Below are 19,078 nucleotides of genomic sequence, written 5' to 3'. Positions count from 1 at the left end.
CTCCCTTCATTTATCTGAAGAGAGCTCTACATATGGACTGAAATATAGGCAATTTTTATAAGCTTCCTTCATATGAATGAAGTGGAAGAGGAGTTCGGGAGGAGTTGGAGTGACTTTTACTTTGTCCCTCTGAATCCAGATGCCTAAAAACTCCAAAGCATCCGGAACTTTCTTTGACAGATAGTAGAAACCAAGAAGGACAGATTTTGGAAGCATGGTTGAATTATAGGAAGCACGCCCTGGGAAGCATGGCTTAAGCCACTGGGACACTTTATAATCCCCTTCAGCCTATGGACCTTGGAATATGAATCCTCAAATCCACCACAGGGCAAGAAGACAGAAAGGTAAATACTTGAGTTACCCTCAATTATCTGCGGATAGTCTATAAAATGTATCCAATAATTACTGTGCGATAGGATATAGGGCCCGAATAGTCTTTCAGGTGAAATCTCTAAACCCTTTTTTTAAACAAGCATTCTTATAGTATACTTTTGAAGACATCTCTTACCTTGACAAAGTTATTATTTCCTGGAATTCTTTTACTAAGATTCTCAACGGTAGACTGGGTTCTTAGATCAAGCCACACTATAGACCAAAATATAATAATATATATGAAAAACTTCATTTAAAAAATCAGATCTTAATGAAATCACTGTCAAGGATAGGAGATCGATTAGTTTCCATAAGCAATTAAAATGCTAGAGCTTTCAAAAGAAATTAGAAAATTAGAAATGAATGGGCATATTGTTAGAAAAAAAGAATAAATTTATGAGGAAGAACTGAAAGGTTTTATGCAAAATTACAGACCAAGTTAGAAAAATACAAACCTTAGGGCCCTTATTTTGTATCCTTTTTATAGGAAAAAAAAAAAAAAAACCACAATGAAAAAATGTTTTGGATAGGCATTTTCCAAGAATGCAGGAGTACGGAGAAAATCTAAATGCTCGTCAGGCTAGTTGCCGGGGCAGAATTCACAGCTCAGGATCACCGTGCTGTGTACAAAATGGGTATCTTAGAAAACCTGGGAGCAATCTGTGACAGAGCAGAGCACCCGGTACCACTTATTGGAGGAAGAAGTAAGATTCAGTCTCTCACGTATGAATTGCTTATTTACATCAAACTCTTCCATTTCAAAAGTAGGCTACAGGCCAGAATCATTACAAGAACTGTTTAAAGGTCACCATTCTTGCTCCGTGCTAGACTGTAAAAAAAATCTATTTTAAGAGCGCAACATCATTTATAGTAAGCAACTATCGTCCCCTTTCTGACCGTCTAGGAGAAGATATTTCTGTGCTGCTTCACGACAGAAGGCCTGAGAAAGAGAAGGTATCGGGTAGTGCATAAAGCCACGATGAAGGGGAACCAACAGGACCGCAGAGTTTTGTTTGTCAGATTTAAGTTTTGTACTTAACCTTCTCGCACTTTTAATCTGTTAGTGGTCACTTGGTATTTTTAGGCACTGACTATGCTCAGGTGCCTCCTGAAAAGGCTCAGGCCTGTGGTTTATTTAAAGGGCACACAGGCGTGCCCACCACACACGTGAATGTTGGCCACTCAGCGCACAGTCTGGTGCACCCTGAACTAGCCGATTCCTCTCTCTCTGTTTAAAAACCAGCTGTGGGGCGCCTGGGTGGCGCAGTCGGTTAAGCGTCCGACTTCGGCCAGGTCACGATCTCGCGGTCCGTGAGTTCGAGCCCCGCGTCAGGCTCTGGGCTGATGGCTCGGAGCCTGGAGCCTGTTTCCGACTCTGTGTCTCCCTCTCTCTCTGCCCCTCCCCCGTTCATGCTCTGTCTCTCTCTGTCCCAAAAATAAATAAAAAACGTTGAAAAAAAAATTAAAAAAAAAAAAACCAGCTGTTGTCGTTTTTTCATAAAAAATAAAACTAAAAAAATAAAAAAACCCGTTCTTTTCTGTAGTGAATTTTAATGCGTTCTTTCTGATCCCTTAAATTGTCACTTCCCTCATGGAGGGCCATCTGCGCTTGATTTTGACCGGTGGCTACCTCGGGACAGCAGACTGGTTTCTACGGGTGTGAAAAGCAGCAGGCACAGGCTGGTCACCACCGAGGAAACAGGAGGCAGAGAGGAAGACCGGGGGTTCCGAGGCCTAGAGGGCACATGTTGCACCTCTGCCCACCACGCATCCCTCTCGCTCCCGAGTGCGGGATCTCAAACTCTGCGAAGCAACTCGTCCCTCCCTCATCCTGAGCCGAGCGGTCGGCCTGCGATGCGACCCTACTCCCAGCTCCAGCATCGCGTCTGCATCCCAGGGACTGGCTCAGCGGAGCGCGTGTGGACTCATCCGCCCAACGGAGATTCGTGCTCAGTCTGCCAGACTCGCTTCTCCGCAGCTCTCCTCGGCAGTGTGGCCGGGCCTGCGGCCCCCAAGAAGAGAGAGCCGCGTCGGCCGCATCTGGAGCCATCCCAAGAAAAGACAGACTCGTGGGGCATCCAGGTCATAACGTCCGAGTCTAGAATCAAACAGCACCTGAACTAAGCGACTCTTGCGCTGCTGGTTCCATGAACATTCTTGGGTTTTGTTTTTTTTTTTTAAACTTGATTGAGTTCAGGTTGAGTCCTCCGTTACTTGCACTGTGATTGATGTAAGCCATTAGCAGCAGCCGCGTGGACTTGGCGAGAACTGCCATGCCCAGGGAATGAAGGCAGTCCACTTTTCAGAGGGGCAGTATTGCAGGGCTCTGACAAAAGCGGACCTTCCTCATAGGCAAGCAACCCCAGGAGGTATTAACAGGAGTAACGGGGAAAAGGAGAGGAATGCAAGAGAGAGGTTTTGAGCCTGTGAATTAACAAACACATCTCAATTTTCAGTGTTTCAAGCTCCAGTGGGCCGGGGGTTTTCAATCAGTTGAGTGTGTTTCAACTACCTACTTTTAAAAAATGAAACAGGATGGATTAGAATGGAAACTAACAGAGTTCACGCAACTCAGTAAGGTAAGTATTGTGAAACTTCTGTTTTAGTTATGGGAGTTTGATGAGTCACGGTGTAAAATGTATTTCTTATCAAGGGACATGAGCAAAGGACATGAAAGTCATTGTTCTAGGCTGTTGTGGAATGACTCAGAGCCTCCTAGATGAGTGCTTTTCTGTGTTTTAATGCAAATAATCATTAGGGAAGTTAAAGATGGACCCCATTCCCAGAAATTCTAGGATAGTAGATCCAGGGAGGGATCCCAGAAATGTGCCTTTTACATAGGTGTCCCCTTCCAACCCCCGCTCCTTTAAGAAACACTGCTAGACTCCACAGCAGCGGTTCTTACCCAGAAAGCACATGAGAACTACCTGGAAAAATCTGAAATTACACATTCCAAGCCCTACCTTGCAGGATTCTGGTTGCAGGTGTATGCAAGGAAGGCCTGACTCTTTGTACTTTTGTTATAAACATCCCAAGTTATTCAGTATTATACTAGAACTTGAGAGCCTCTTTTCTAGGGCCTGGTCTTTAGGATATGGAACTTGTTCCAATTATTTCTTTAAAAACAAAATGACAGAGGGGCGCCTGGGTGGCTCAGTCGGTTAAGCGTCCGACTTCGGCTCAGGTCATGGTTTCGTGGTTTGTGAGTTCGAGCCCCGCATTGGGCTCTGTGCTGACAGCTCAGAGCCTGGATCCTGCTTCAGATTCTGTGTCTCATTCTCTCTCTGCTCCTCCCCTACTTGTGCTGTCTCTGTCTCTTAAAAATAAATAAATGTAAAAAAAAAATTAAAGAAACAAAAACACAACGACAGGTAAACTCATGCCCAGTTGTCTTCTCTGAGTCCCAGTGGCTCTGTGACTCTATTGCTCCTTGACAACGACCACTTAAGTAACTGGGGCACTTTACTCCTCACTTGAGACCTTGAGAGTATCCAGAATGGAATGCACAGAATCAAACTCTCACCAAAAAGAGTCAAAACCCTGGATGTCAAATCAGGAGACCAAAGTTGTTTGTCTTCTGACTTTGCCACCAATAAGCTACGTGACTCAAGCAAGTCATTTTACCCTTTGTGGCCTTGATTTCCTGAGTCTAAAACGAGGCAGTCAGACTAGATGGGCTCTGCAGTCTCTCTGCTGCCATTATTCCATGATCACAGAAGGCTGGCAGGTTCACTTTGTTTTTATAGCCCAAGAGTTTAAGGTAATTAGAATACATGGAATGAATTAGTACAACTGCCAAAGAGAAAAATGTCAGTGGTTGATACACTACCCAACAATTCACAAATGCTGAAAATTAATGGAGTTAAGAACAAAAAAAAATTAGAAAACTCATTAAGGAAGCTAAGATGGCAGAATTAGATTGGCAGAATAAGAGACCAAAAGCCAAAGAGAAGGCCCCAAGCTGGAGGACTAAGCCCCTTGTGGAGGTCATTTCTGAGAACAATCAAAGGTGCCAGATCCATATCCAGCAGCGGTGGTCAATTTCAGTGGTCAATTTTCCCCGTCGCGTCTGAGTCGGAAGGCTGGGAAGGGAGCGGGAGCCAGAAGAGCAATACCTGAGGACGCGCCAGCAGCTGGAACTGAAGAGCCAGAGGGGACAACGGCAACCGGATCGGAAGGGCCAGGAGAAACTGGAGCGGCTGGAGCATTAGGAGAAATAACGGCAGTTCACGCTAGAGGTGGCCAGATTCAAGGTCTGTGTTCCCTTGCTGACCGCTTAGGAAACGGTAGATCACTTGGGCAAGTTCATGAGAACGAACACTTTCTACACATTTGAGCGTAGAAAAGGAAAAGGAAGAGACATGGAGTAGAAGGGAAACAAAGGCAGTCTGGTCAGAGTCTCTGGTTCGGTGGACCCCGTCCGTGTGGACAAAGACCAGGTAAATAGGTGCTTCTTGTTCAGGATGACTCTTCCCCACCTGGCCACCTATCTGCGTCCTCGTTAGAAAAGTGGCCCAGGCTGGTTACTGACTGTTCGCGCAACCAGTAAATCGAAAGGCTGTGCTACAGATGTAGTGAGCGAGCATCCCTTACAAAGGAAGGCCAAGGAGTGAGCCACAATCACTGTTGAGGCGATCCACGGGAAGACATGAAAAGGCTGCTTTGGGAAGTCATGGCCCCAAGAAAGCACCTCCCCGGGAGGCTGGCAGGAGGGGAAGCCCACCACCACAAACGGGAGAAGCGTGTCTGGAGGGCACAGGGAATGGCTAAGTTCCAAAGTGATTTGGAAAAAAATAAGAAGGAAAACGGACGCTCGGGAGTCCCGAACACTAGATAGCCTGCTTCTATAAGGTATGTCCCTTATTTAGACCAAGGAAATCTGATTCAGATGATTCAAACCATCAAATAAACAAGTAAAAAAAATCCAATTTGGATGACGTGATAAACTTTCACTTGTACTAAATAGAGTCGCATCCACTAGCTGTCTGTTAGACTTCGTCAGGTCTGAACAACATAGTTTGCACAGTGAAGAGAGATGCGGTTGCCTCACTGCCCACGGACCGGGGTTAGTTAGGTGATGCAGTAACAGTCCAGAGGAAGAGACGACATTTAGAATATTTAGAAAGGTGCATCGGTTTGGGTTTGTCATAATGATAGAAGGGAAAAGGACCTAAGAAAAAATTTCAAAATTAACTAGAAACAATCTTAATTATTTTCAGTTGATCAGAAGCCGAGGCACACAACACGTCTCTGAGCGGGTTTGCTACGAGCACGCGAGGAGCTGCAGGCGGGCCGAGGAGGGAGATGAAGCCGGGGCTCCGGGTTACGGAGCGCACCCCGAGCAAGGGCTTCTGGCAGTTCCGCAAAGTGTTACGGGGCTGTCTCCCCAACAAGAAATATAATAACAGTAAACCAGATGGAACTGCTATGTGTTACCGCTCGCCAAAAGTTATTCACTAAGCGGGGCAAGAGGTCACTTGCAAAGGAGAAGAGACCGTAATCGATGACTGTCCTTCCCCTGATCACATTTTCAGAAGTCACTGGGGCCAAAAGAAAAAGGCAGAGTTGGGGGGGGGGGGAGGCGGTGATTTAAAACGTGTATATGCCACAATGTGGGGGGCTGAACCTATTTCGGGTCTTAGGTGTATAAATGCCGGGACGCCAAGGACTGACACAAGCGTGTGTGATCCACGTAGGCTCTGCATGTCCCCTAAGAACACCTGGCATGTATAAATCAATCATTCCATCTGGCATTCCTGGGTGAAAAAGACTATCAGTCAATTCCGAACAGTGGCCGTGGCTAACACTGAAGCCTTCTACTCTGCCAGGCACTATTGTAAGCACTCTACGTGTATTAGCTCATTGATCTTTGCCTCGTGCCTAGGAAGTCCACACTGTGAATTTCTCCAGTCTAACTGTCAAGGGAAAGACACAGAATGGAGAGAAGTGGAAAAGCCAGGATCAGAACCCAGAGTCTGAATGCAGCATGAAACCCCTATGACACAGGTAAGCCAGGATGAATTTAAAGTCATCAGTGGAATATAAACAGTAAAGATCAGAAACCTCAAAGTTGAAATCAAATTCAGTTTCTTTTTAAACTGGCCTGGAGTTGAAGACTTGAATAATTACAAAAACAGCAGTATTTTTTTTTTTTTTTTTTTTTACCCCAAATGGAGGAAATGGAAGGCATTCAAAAAACCCTGTAATAAAGGACTGGACATAAGGAGAAATGGAAGTAGATCTTGATAAAGCCGAATATTCTAGATTTGACAAAAGTAAAGAAAATCTTCTCCCTTCCAAAGCAAAACAATAAAAATGAAACGAAACGAAAAAAGTATGCTTCCACGTTTTAGATAGTTGGCCACTTATGGTTTTCTTTCATGCTGATACTCTGAAACCGAATCCAGGTCCAGATGAGGTTAAAAAAAAAAAAAAAAAAAAAAAAAAAACAAGCTCAAGGTTCCTTCAGATCTCAACAGATAATTACACAAGTTTAATCATTGGCCCAGGGTTAACCAGTACATAAACATTAAAAAAGGCAAAGAGGATGACCAGTGTTTAAAAGTGCAACTCTCTGCAGAAAAGAGTTTATACGTCACAGGGAACTTTTTTTAAAAGATCTTACTTGAAGTAATCTCTATAGTCAACATGGGGCTCAAGCACCCCTCGAACTCACAACCCCGAGATCCAGAGTCACACGCTCCACCGACTGAGCCAGCCAGGTGCCCCATTGGGAATTTTAAATGCAACAACTTAGAAAAAGATGTTTGCAATAACATTTAAATAAGGACAAAATGGATCGGAGACCAATAATGTTTGTCGGTGGTTTTCTCTAACATATAAAGATCTTAAATCAATGACTCTTGCCTCCCTGGATATTCGTCTTCAATATGAATCATATTTTGATATTAAACCATGAACCGTGCTCCACAGAAAGCTACTGGAGCCCGGGTGGTATCGCAGCAGGTAGCGATCGTGAAATGTGCACACGAAGATATGAAACACCCCGGATTCAAGCCTTTCCCCACGTGACACGCACACCGCTTCGGTGCTGTGGGGTTTGGGTGCGTAGTTGCAGTTGTGCTGGGCTTCATCCATGGTGTGTTTGTAACCCCCAACCTTTCCCGTCAGTAATACTCGGGAGACACCAAGGTGTGTGGACCCCTAGTAAAAGCTGGTTTGGGAAGGGAAAGGTTTAGAAAAAGGGCGAGGCTTGGGGTGAAGGGAAGTCTTCGGAGAAGAATACTGATGAAGAGGAAAAGCACCGCCCGGGGTCAGGGACACATCAAGTGCAACGTTTACCTCGCTCATCACACAATTAACGCATCAACTCTCACACTATTTGCAACTTCTGAAACAGGCCACCTGTGCCTCAACGGACTGATTTAAACTTTCTTTCCGTGCTTGTATCTGTTACAAAATATGTCAGTAAACAAAGACACGTTTAAAAAAAGCCTTGCTCAGTGTTAAGTTTCTTCATCGAATGTGCTTCGGGTCCACTGATTGACCCTGAAATCCTCCTACCGGTCGCCGTTCCGGGGGCGACTGAGCTGACTGCATATCAGGAGACCTCGAACCGTCAAACAGGAGGCCACATAAAAAGCAATTTTTAAAAAAGAGAAGTGCAGACTGCTTCTCCCATTTGCTAGTCTATAACAAATATTGCTCATCAGTTACATAACCGAGTTATGTAAGTAAAGCGACAGATGAAGAGAAAGACAGGCCTAGAGCGACAGATTTACAAGAAAGGGACAAAGAGAGGGTGAGAGAGACTAAAACCCACAGACTGTGATATCCACAAAGACGAAGCTCAAGGACAAAGATCTGTGAAAATCTGATTCTGTTTCCATCAATCCCACCTGGTGTTGTTTTCGGAGAAAGCTGCCGAAGGCTTAACACCATGTAAATATTCTCAGCTCAGAGTTGCATGGAGACAGGACACCTTGGCGTTTTCCTGGGTGACGTAAAACTGGAGGCAGAACCTCTATCCTTGTCATGACCGAGTGGCTTCTCTTCCCAGCTCATGACTCCTTCTCTCTCCTCTGTCTCTACTCCCCTTCCTTCTTCTCACTTCCGGGTATCGATCCCTAGGCTCCTGACTCACAAAGGCAAGCATGGTGTCTGCCTCCTGCCTGGCTTGGCACTGTCTGCGTAGGGGTCACCACGGAACCTATACACAGAAAGGCACTTAAACTCTTGTTGAAGGATGTACATTCATTCCTCTAGTGAAGTCATCCATAATAAACTGAGACAAGCACCTTTCTGGTACCAACTTTTAATCTCCATCTAACATCTGGACGGTCTCTTTATAAAAGAGCCACAGACCTACTTGCCGAGGGATGAGCTTTGATTCCAAGTCCGGGACTCACGTTGCTCAAAGAAGCGAGCCATTTTTCTCCCAGGCTCGCACCCCTTAGATACTAGTTTCCTTCTGTTCTCTCAGGCTAAAAATCTTGTAGCCCTGTCCCGCACCCCCCCACCACCCCGCCTCATCTTTATGCTCTATCTGATTTACAAACCTACAGGTTGTGTCTTCCCTCGAAAAGGTCTCTCGGGTTTGCCCTCTCTCCACTATTCCCATTAACTGATGAGCCGTCTCAACCCCTTTGCTAGATTTTACTGTGGAGAAACGAAATCTTGTCCTTTCTAATACATTTTTTTAAGTTTATTTATTTATTTTGAGACAGAGACCACACGAGCGGAGGAGGGGCAGAGAGAGAGGGAGAGAGAGAGAGAGAGAGAGAATCTCAAGCGGGCTCCGCACTGTCAACACAGACCCCGATGGGGGGCTTGAACTCACGAACCGTGAGATCATGACCTGGGCCGAAGTCAAAAAGACACTCAACTGACCGAGCCATCCAGGTGCCCTGAATCTTGTTCTTTGGAATATACTTACTTACATATTTGGATTTAAACGGTTTCTATTTGTCCTTCCTTGCCATTTCACATTCCTTTTTCTTTCCTTTCTTGCCTTTTTTTAAAAAAAAGCATTTAATTTTCCCCCTTTATAAGCTGGTTAATTATACATCATTTTACTCTCATTGCTTACCCTAGAGATTATTAAAACATGTATCCTTGACAATACAAGGACCTCAAAACAGTTGAAACTCATCTACCCCCAATTCCTTTCATGTACAACTGTTGCCATGTATTTTAATTCTTAATACATTTTGAACATCATAATGTTATTGTTTTATGCAGTCAAAATTCATTCAGACTGACCTACATATTTACTCTTTCTAGGACTTTGCATTGCCAACTTTCCGCGTGAGAACATTTTCCTTCTATGTGAAAAACAGCGCTCACTTTTTCTTTCAGTGGGGGTTTGCTTGTAATGATTTCTATCAGTGTTTGCTTGTCTTTGCTGTTATGTTTCACTTTAATTGCTTAAGACTATTTTCACTGGGTATAGAATCATAGGCGGAAGTTCCGGTTTTATTTGAGCACTTTAGAGATTTCATTCTATTGTGTTCTGACTTACTTTTTTTCCATCGAGAAATTAACTGAAAGTCAATGTGACACTCTGTCTTTGTTAAAGATTTATTTTAAGTAATCTCTATGCCCTACGTGGGGCTCAAACTCACGACCCCAAGATCAAGGGTCGCATGCTCCACTGACCGAGCCAGCCAGAAGCCCCTGCAAGTCAGGGTGGCCCTCTTGAAGGTCAAAGCTTTCGGCTACTTAAAAATTTTTACTTTTTGGAGTGCCTGGGTGGCTCAGTCGGTTGAACGTCCAACTTCAGCTCGGGTCATGATCTCACAGTCTGTGGGTTCGAGCCCCGCGTCGGGCTCTGTGCTGACAGCTCAGAGCCTGGGGCCTGTTTCAGATTCTGTGTCTCCCTCTCTCTCTGACCCTCCCCCGTTCATGCTCTGTCTCTCTCTGTCTCAAAAATAAATAAAACATTAAAAAAAATTAAAAAAAAATTTTTTTACTTTTTATCTTCAGGTCTCTGCATATGTTTACATATGGCTTTCTGTGTATTTATCATGCCTGGGAATCACAGTGCTTCCTGAATCTGAAAAACCTTATCATTTCTTTTTTCTCCTGGGACTCCAGTTACAAATATGTTAGACCTCCTCACCTTACTCCATCTTTCTCCTGGAGTCTTTTCTATATTTTCCAAACCTTTGTCTCTCTGTGCTTCACTCTCTTCCAGTTCACTAATTCATCTTCAGCTGTGTCTAATCTGATATAAAACTCATCAGCTGAGTTTTTAGTACAGTTCTAGAATTTCTATTTTGAAACTTCCAACTCTTTACTAAGGTGATCATTCTTGTCAAGGAATTCCTTGAACATGTTAATCATGATCACTTGAAAGTCTGATAACTCTTGGGCTGCCTGGGTGGCTCAGTTGGTTAAGCGTCTGACTCTGGATTATGGCTCAGGTCATGATCTCAGGGTCGTGGGATCGAGCTCTGCATAGGGCTCTGCACTGACATTGTGGAGCTTGTTTCTGATTCTCTCCCCCCACTCCTTCTCAAAGTAAATAAACTTGGGAAAAAAAATGAAGTTTGAAAATTCTAATATCAGGATTTCCTATGGGTTTATTTCTAAGGTCATTTGTTTCTGTTGGTCTTTAGTCATATCTTGTTCTGTATGCTTGATTCTTTTTATAGAAAACTAGAAATCGTACATGAAAGCCTCTAGAGAGAATTTTTCCCCAGAAAGGGTTCATTTTTGTTTCTGAAAGGTAGTTAGGCTAGAAGCATTAGCAATGTTTGATCACCAGAATCCACCCAGTGCTTTAAATGACTTCAATCCAGGCTGTAGTTCCTGTGAGGGTTCGTGTATTTCCAGTTTTCCTCACTTCCAGGGTCGGCCCTTTGCACTTGCAATCACAAGTCTAGGATTTGACCAACATTCATCTCCAGCCCTGGCAGCCTGACTACCTTTGACCTCCCTATGTCCATCGACCTGTGAAAATGCTGCTTAACTTCAGCTCCTTCTTTTATTTATTTATTTAATTTTTTTTTAACGTTTATTTATTTTTGAGACAGAGAGAGACAGAGCATGAACGGGGGAGGGTCAGAGAGAGGGAGACACAGAATCTGAAACAGGCTCCAGGCTCTGAGCTGTCAGCACAGAGCCTGAACGCGGGGCTCGAACTCACGGACCGCGAGATCGTGACCTGAGCTGAAGTCAGACGCTTCGCCGACTGAGCCACCCAGGCGCCCCTCAGCTACTTCTTTTAGAAGCTACAGGTGTCTCTACAGAATAAGCAACACCAAACGCCAGGCTTAACTCTCTGGGCTTTCCTTCTCTCCTGTAACGTGGCCCCACAATTCCTCGCTGCCTTGATAGGCTTCCAGTCCCTCAGACAGAGTTTTGCTTTGTTTTGTACAACTTCTTGAGCTGTGCTCGGTAGACATGTGAAACAACCCATTCCACCATATGGGAAGCTAAACTCTCCTTTATTATTCATTTTGTCATCCCATGTCACCCAGTGAATGGCTTTCAGAGCCCTCTATATCCTCACCAAGCCCTCTTTATCCAAACGAGAACACAGGCTTTGGGGTTGGAGGGGTTTATAAACGTCCAAACTGTGGCTTTACCTCTACTTTTAGCTAGGTAGCGTTGGACAAAATATCGAGCTTTTCCAGAATTCACTTGTAAAATAAGGCAAGCAAAACCTGCTTTAGGGTCACTGAGATTAAATAATACAGGTAAATAGCTCGGCACAATCCCTAGTACATAGTAAGGTTAGCACTTACTGAGTGAGCATTATCATCACTATTAGTTTTATTCATAATAACTCATAAATAAATCCTCCTATCCTCGAAACTCATCAGTGTCTTTACTCTGGGTGAAATACGTGTACACATTTTCACATTCAGAGCTCGTTCACACTAGCCTTCAATGTTCCCTTTTCCTAAAGTAATCCAGTACCTTCTTCAAGACCTAAAATGGAGTTCAACGTCCTCAAAAGGTATGCCCTGAATTCAACATCCATACTAACGTACACTTGCTCTAATTCCCATTCAATTTAGCATCATGGTTCATCAACTATTCCCTAATTCTGTGTTAGTGTCTTCCTAAAACTAGATTACAAAGTGCTTACAAAACCGGCCAGTAATTCCTATCCTCTATAACACATCCGGGGTAGCACCAAACCAGGAGGTTCTCAAACATGTGCGTGCTTCAGGGATTGACAAAAGTTCTTCATACCTCATAGGTGCTGTATAAATTAATATTGAAAAGCCCAAAGAATGGGGCACAGAAGGACACAGGTAGAAGAAAAGAAAATGAGTAGATCAGCACATCAGAAAAAGAAACTATTTCCGGTAAGATATTTACTTAAGTCTTTAACTATAACTTCAAGTAACGTAGTTGCATTATTTTAAAATGACAACTCAAAGTCCAAAGTTGCATTTTTACAATTCAAAGTTTAGAGTTTAACGGGAACTTTCTGGTTCCTTTTAGATGGTCCCTCCACTTCCCTAGGGGAAAAATAAAATAAAACCCTAACTAGCTCAAGAAGTTGGCTAACAGTGATGCAGGAAAGAATACTCCCTAGTATCAATCACGAACACCGTAATATCCTGCTTTACGGATACTCGAAATTACTTGCTCAGGAGAATGAGAACAAAATAAAGATTTAAAACATGCACTTTTGTGAAAAAGGACCTGTGGTTGCAATTCGTTGACATTTTTTGAAGTCTTTAATTTTTTATCACAAGTACACACGACATCCTAAATGCTTCCTGATAACACGATAACATTAAATACCTTAACGTTTTATAAAGATTATTTGCAAAGGATTCATGCTACTCCTACAAGGCACATTTTTAGTATATTTTCTGCTTGAATATCACTTTCTTCCAATCAATACTAAAGGAACTATACCACTAAAGTAACTCTAAAGGAAAAATAGCTCACTCTATCGATCATCCCATCTCTGACAATTTCTGCCTCCAACGCCACCCCACAAACGTGGTATTTTATGGACAAAAACTTGTGTTTCGCTATTTGTAAATACAACGATGCCTTTTAGTGACCATATTTACAACAAAATTTTACTTTCGGCAAGTGACAGTGTCATTTAGCGCAAATGTCATGTGCTAAGAATGCTAAAATATACTCACGGTCATTTACATTTGAATAAGAGGGGATACCTAACGTTGGTGTATTTGAGATTTTGAGGGTTTGAACCCCTGCTGAACGAGCCAAATGCGTAGCAGAAGGAGCTCACGTTTGGAGATTTTATTGTCCTGACCTCAGATGAGTCCATTAAAATTACAAACGGGAAGAACGAGATGACTGCGAACACGTATAATGTATAATTTGGAGTCTTGAAGGGGAGGAGGTGAGATTTCAGGGACTATGAAACAGTTCTGGCTACAATGAACCACTTGTATAATACAAATAATCGGGAAAAGGGGAAAGCAAGGTAAACAGATAATTCAAGATGTGAATAAATATCTGTAAATACATAGCAACTAATCTCTTGGAGGACTCTTCTGCCCATCCCATCAGAGTAGAAGAAACATGACTGCATGCTCTTTTAGCCAGACACTTCAGTGTGACAATGTTTGCCAGTGGAGAAAGGCATATGACATCAGTGAACAGCAGCTTACCCACAGCGTTGTAGAGAGGCTCTCCAGTTAGCTTGTCCCAGACTACAGTGGTTTCCCTCTGGTTACTGACACCAATAGCTTTAAAGAGAAAGTTACACAGAAGGGAGTAGAAAATTAAACAAGTAAAAAACGACTTCAGGAGAACAGTTCTTTTTTAAAAAAAAAAAAAAGGTTTTTTTACATGCGTAACTAAACTTAACAGTTTGAAAAAACATTTGGCACTTTTGTAGTGGTGTTGAATGCACTGTCTTTGAGCGGCTCCAGGAAAAGTGAACAGCCAAGGTCAACAAGTGCTTCTTTTTATTTCCACAGGCTGCTTCCCACTTCGCTACCGGCACATGACAACATGGACCCAGACTCAGATCAATATCCAAATGAAAGGCTCCCAGGTTACCTTATAAAAAGGGAATACAATAATTCGAACTTTATAATAGCCAATTCATTATTCTATAGCGACCCGCAATCACCTCACTCATTTGTTTACTAACTGCCATGAACAATTTCTCTGTGTGTGTGCACGTGCGCGTGCCTGTGTTTTGAGAAAATAGCTACAGATAAAATTCTTCCTGCCAGGCAACCTCATATTGTGGTTCTTTACAAATTGTTTCGGTCCTGTATTTTAATAATGTAAGACATACAAATTTAAATAGGGCATAAATACAATCCGTGATGGTATTTACAGTATACTGACCTCTACGGAACTCAAATGCTAAAGTTACAGTTATTATAAGTAAAATACTAATGCATACCATTTTATTCAATTCAGCTTATTCAGCCAAATCAGAGGTTCTCAGACTCGGCTGCACATTAGCATCAACTGGAGAGCTTCTGAAAAAATATCAATGTCCACTTCATGGTCCAAACATTCCAATTTCACAGACTGGGACAGGACCTGAACGTTAGTGTTTTTCCTTAAACTCCCCCCGCCAAGCGATTTCTACTATGCAGCCTAGGGTGAACACACTGACCTAAAGGATCGAGCTCTTCCGGAATGTACGGTGAGGACCAACTTTAAAGGCTGTATAATCAACAACACATCTTTTGCTTAAATCTTCCTGAGAACCACTTGTCACGTGACCATTCAGCTAGCACTTCCAATGACAATATACTCTCTACCTCTCTCAAAACACATCAATCTCTATTCACAACTTCGGTGTTTAAAAAAAAAAAAAATCTTGGGGCGCCTGGGTGGCGCAGTCGGTTAAGTGTCCGACTTCAGCCAGGTCACGATCTCGCGGTCCGTGAGTTCGAGCCCCGCGTCAGGCTCTGGGCTGATGGCTCGGAGCCTGGAGCCTGTTTCCGATTCTGTGTCTCCCTCTCTCTCTGCCCCTGCCCCGTTCATGCTTTGTCTCTCTCTGTCCCAAAAATAAATAAAAAAAACGTTGAAAAAAAAATTTTTTTTAAATAAAAAAAAAAAAAAAATCCTTTTCCTTGTAGCTTTAAGTACTCCCTTTGCCCAGCACGGGGCTTGAACTCACACCCCCCAACATCAAGAGCCAGCTGCTCTACCAAGTGAGCCATCCAGGCACCTTTCCACATGGCACAATTTAAAGTGCCTTCACCAACTCTCCAAGCAACACGCAACTTTCTGTTCAAGCTGCACGCCCAGAATAAAACGCTCCAGGAATGCTCTGACCGGCACAGAGCGGAGGGGGCCCAGCAGTTCCTTTGTTCTAAGTAATCTTTTTTTTAAAGCTCAAAACAACAGTTTCTTTTTAAAACAATACACTAAAATCTAAATTTAAAAAAGCAATTACTTAGATTTTACTGTAAGGAGATTTTATGTGTAATAGAGAGCAATGAAAACTGGCCCAGGGAAAATGAATACATGTATTTTTTACTGAGGTGTAACTGACAATATTATACTGGTTTCAGGAATATCGCCTAATGATTGGATACATTGTATAGGCTACAAAGTGATCACCATAGTAAATCCAGTATCATCCTGGCACCATACAAAGTTACACAATACGCAACGCAACATTGTTGACCGTAGTCACGAGGCTGGACATTATAGCCCTATGCCTTACCTGTTTTATGACTGGAGTTTGTACCTCAACTCCAGTTTTGTCCCCCCTCCAACCAGGAACCACCAGTCTATTCTCTGCACTTACGAGTTTTGTTTCATTTGGGTTGCTTTTTGAGTTCCACATACAAATAAAATCATACAGCGTCTGTCTTCCTCTGTCTGACTTTGGCAGACCCTCAAGGTCCATCCACGTTGTCACAAGTGGCAAGGTTTCCTTTTTTGTGGCTGAATAACATCCCATTGTCTGTATATACCCTTTTTCCATTCATTCGTCAACGAACACTTGGGTTGTTTCCATGTCTTGGCTATTGTTAAGAACTGCTATGTACATAGGGGTGCATGTATCTTTTTGAATTTGTGTTTTCACTTTCTTTGGATAAAGACCAGAGCGGACTTGCTGGGTCACACGTTAGTTCTATTTTTGGTTTTTTGAGCCACCTCTCTATGGTTTTCCACAGTGGTCCCACCCAGTTACATTCCCACCAACTGTGCACAAGGGGTCCCTTTCCTCGACATCCTCACCAACAGCTGTTTTGAAAGCAGCCATTCTGATAGGTGTGATGCGATATGTCATTGTGGTTTTGACTGGCATTTCCCTGATGATGAACGATGTTGAGCATCTTTTCATGTGCCTGTTGGCCATCTGGAGGTCTTCTTTGGAAAACAAGATTCAGGCCCTCTGTTCATTTTTTTTTTTACTTAGACTGTTTGCTATTGAATTGTAGGAGTTCTTTGTAATTTTGGACATTAACTCCGTATCAGATACATGATTTGCAAATACATTTTCCCATTTAGTAGGTTGCCTATTTTGTTGATGGTTTCCTTTGCTGGGCAGAGGCTTTTTAGTTTGATGCAGTCCCGCTTGTTTATTTTTACTTTTATTACTACTGATTCAAATTCCTTGCTAATGGTTGGTCTATTCAGATTTTCTATTTCTTGATGGTTCTGTCTAGACTCTATGTTTCCAGGAATGTATCAATTTTTTCTACTGTTGTCCAATTTGTTGAGCTATCATTGTTAGTGGCACTCTCTTAGGATCCTTTGTATTTCTTTGCTATCTGTTTTAACGTCCACTTTCGTTTATTTGAGCCCTTTCTTTTTTCCTTGGAGAGCCTATTAAATGTTTATCGAAATAATCTTTATCCAATGCAAATTTACTTACTAAAACACCTTTTCTAAGGGTACAAAGATGACTAACAGTCTACTTCTAAGAAACTTGGAGGCATAGGGTAAAAGGAAGAGATTTGGTTTGTTGTTTTTTTTTTTTAATAGAAGACACTAATGTTTGCAGGAATCAAGATGGAAGGCAAAGGACAATGTGGCAGACAGGGGTGCTGGGAAACAATGACACATGGTCCTGATTCTTTTTTTAACTTTTTTTTAATGTCTATTTATTTTTGAGAGAGAGAGAGAGAGAGAGAGAGAGAGAGAGAGAGAGAAACAGACCATGCACAGAGCAGTGAGAGAGGGAGACACAGAATCTGAAGTAGGCTCCAGGCTCTGAGCTGTCAGCACAGAGCCCGACGCAGGGCTCAAACTCATGAACTGCGAGATCATGACCTGAGCCCAAGTGGGCCGCTTAACCGACTGAGTCTCTGAGTCACTGTCCTATGCCCTTCAGGCTATCTCTCTTTATTGGCTCATTCTAACTTGTGCTCAGGATGAAATCTAGAGCTATCTCTATCTGATTCACGGGTTACAGGTTCCTCCCTCACCACTCCTTCTTTCCTTTCTATCTTAGTTTGATTCCTTTGTGCCAAGTAAAATTGCTTTTCTTGCAGAAAACCCAAGTCTGGTGAAATAGGTTCTCAGGATTCTCTTGTAGCCATAAAAACATCTCCATTACTGCCCCAGGACACATAGGTCTTGGGCAGCACCTCTGAACTTTCTCAGCGTTCCGGCTTCTTGTCCTGTTTACCCTAAATTCCTGGGGTTTTTTTAAGTTTTTTTTTTTTTCAATGTAATCTCTACCCCCAATGCCAGGTTTAAACTGATGACCCTGAGATCAAGAGTCACATGATCCGGGGCACATGGATGGCTAAGTCAGTTAAGTGTCCGACTTCGGCTCAGGTCATCCTCTCACGGTTCGTGAGTTCAAGCCCCGCATGGGGCTCTCGGCTGTCGGCAAGGAGCCTGCTTCAGACCCTCTGTCCCCACCCTCCTCTGCTCCTCGTTCTCTCTCTCTCTCTCAAAAATAATAAACATTTTTTTTAAAAGAGTCATATGATCTATTGACTGAGGCAGCCAGGTGCCCCTGTGTTGTTTTTAAAGCAAACTTTTCTGACTGCTAATCCCAGCACCTGTGCCTCTCTTAATCTTAATTCCCTCTTCCTCAGAATAACACATTCAGGTTCTGTAATCGTCCACCCTGGTTTATCACCCATTTAGGAGCATATGAAAGTTACAGGCATGAAGTATATATAATTTCCTGGCCCCTCAGTCATTTAGTTACAGATATTATCAGCAGCAGCATATATGCAGCCCAATGTAGTACATTGTATCTAGCAGGTTCCTGCTTCACCTGTATGTTCCTTCTCAGGAGGGATTTTTCTCAATAGTGAGTACTGCTAGGAAAATGAACGAGTTAACTGCTAACTTCAAAATCTCTGGTTCAATTTTGCTTAACACTGCCTGTGGAAAGTTATAATCGCTGTTAGGAAAATATACTGAGAAAAAGCCTTTGGAAATACTACCGGATGTTGTAATTGTTGTTGGTGGAATTATGGATGGCAGGCATCCTTATTTAAAAATAAAGTCAGGGGGCGCCTGGGTGGCGCAGTCGGTTTCGGTTAAGCATCCGACTTCAGCCAGGTCACGATCTCGCGGTCCGTGAGTTCGAGCCCCGCGTCAGGCTCTGGGCTGATGGCTCGGAGCCTGGAGCCTGTTTCCGATTCTGTGTCTCCCTCTCTCTCTGCCCCTCCCCCGTTCATGCTCTGTCTCTCTCTGCCCCAAAAAAAAAAAAAAAAAAAAAAAACGTTGAAAAAAAATAAAAATAAAGTCAGGGGTGCATGACTGGCTCGGTCGGTAGAGTCTGCGACTCTTAGTCTTGGGGTCGTGAGTTCAAGCCCCGCTGGCCTAGAGCCCGGTTATAAAAATTAATAAA

General features: G+C 43.1%; 1 protein-coding gene across 5 annotated transcripts in view; it reads right to left on the bottom strand.

Moving 5' to 3' along the window:
• The window catches only part of GK (glycerol kinase), a 79,057-nt gene that overhangs the window by 42,024 nt on the left and 17,955 nt on the right, over nucleotides 1-19,078 (bottom strand). For 3 of the 5 annotated variants that reach the window (XM_058713905.1, XM_058713908.1, XM_058713906.1), the window contains exons 4-6: nucleotides 13,947-14,024; nucleotides 4,488-4,571; nucleotides 509-585 (exon numbers count right to left, since the gene is read on the bottom strand). In XM_058713905.1, the coding sequence (XP_058569888.1) occupies nucleotides 509-585; nucleotides 4,488-4,571; nucleotides 13,947-14,024 (239 nt within the window). The remainder of the gene's footprint in view (nucleotides 1-508; nucleotides 586-4,487; nucleotides 4,572-13,946; nucleotides 14,025-19,078) is intronic. The other 2 variants (XM_058713907.1, XM_058713909.1) reach the window with 1 other exon arrangement.

Source organism: Neofelis nebulosa, chromosome X (assembly GCF_028018385.1).
Source record: "Neofelis nebulosa isolate mNeoNeb1 chromosome X, mNeoNeb1.pri, whole genome shotgun sequence".
NCBI classification, from domain to species: domain Eukaryota; kingdom Metazoa; phylum Chordata; class Mammalia; order Carnivora; family Felidae; genus Neofelis; species Neofelis nebulosa.
The sequence above is the reverse complement of the archived record's forward strand: the minus strand, read 5'-3'. Positions and strand labels throughout refer to the sequence as shown.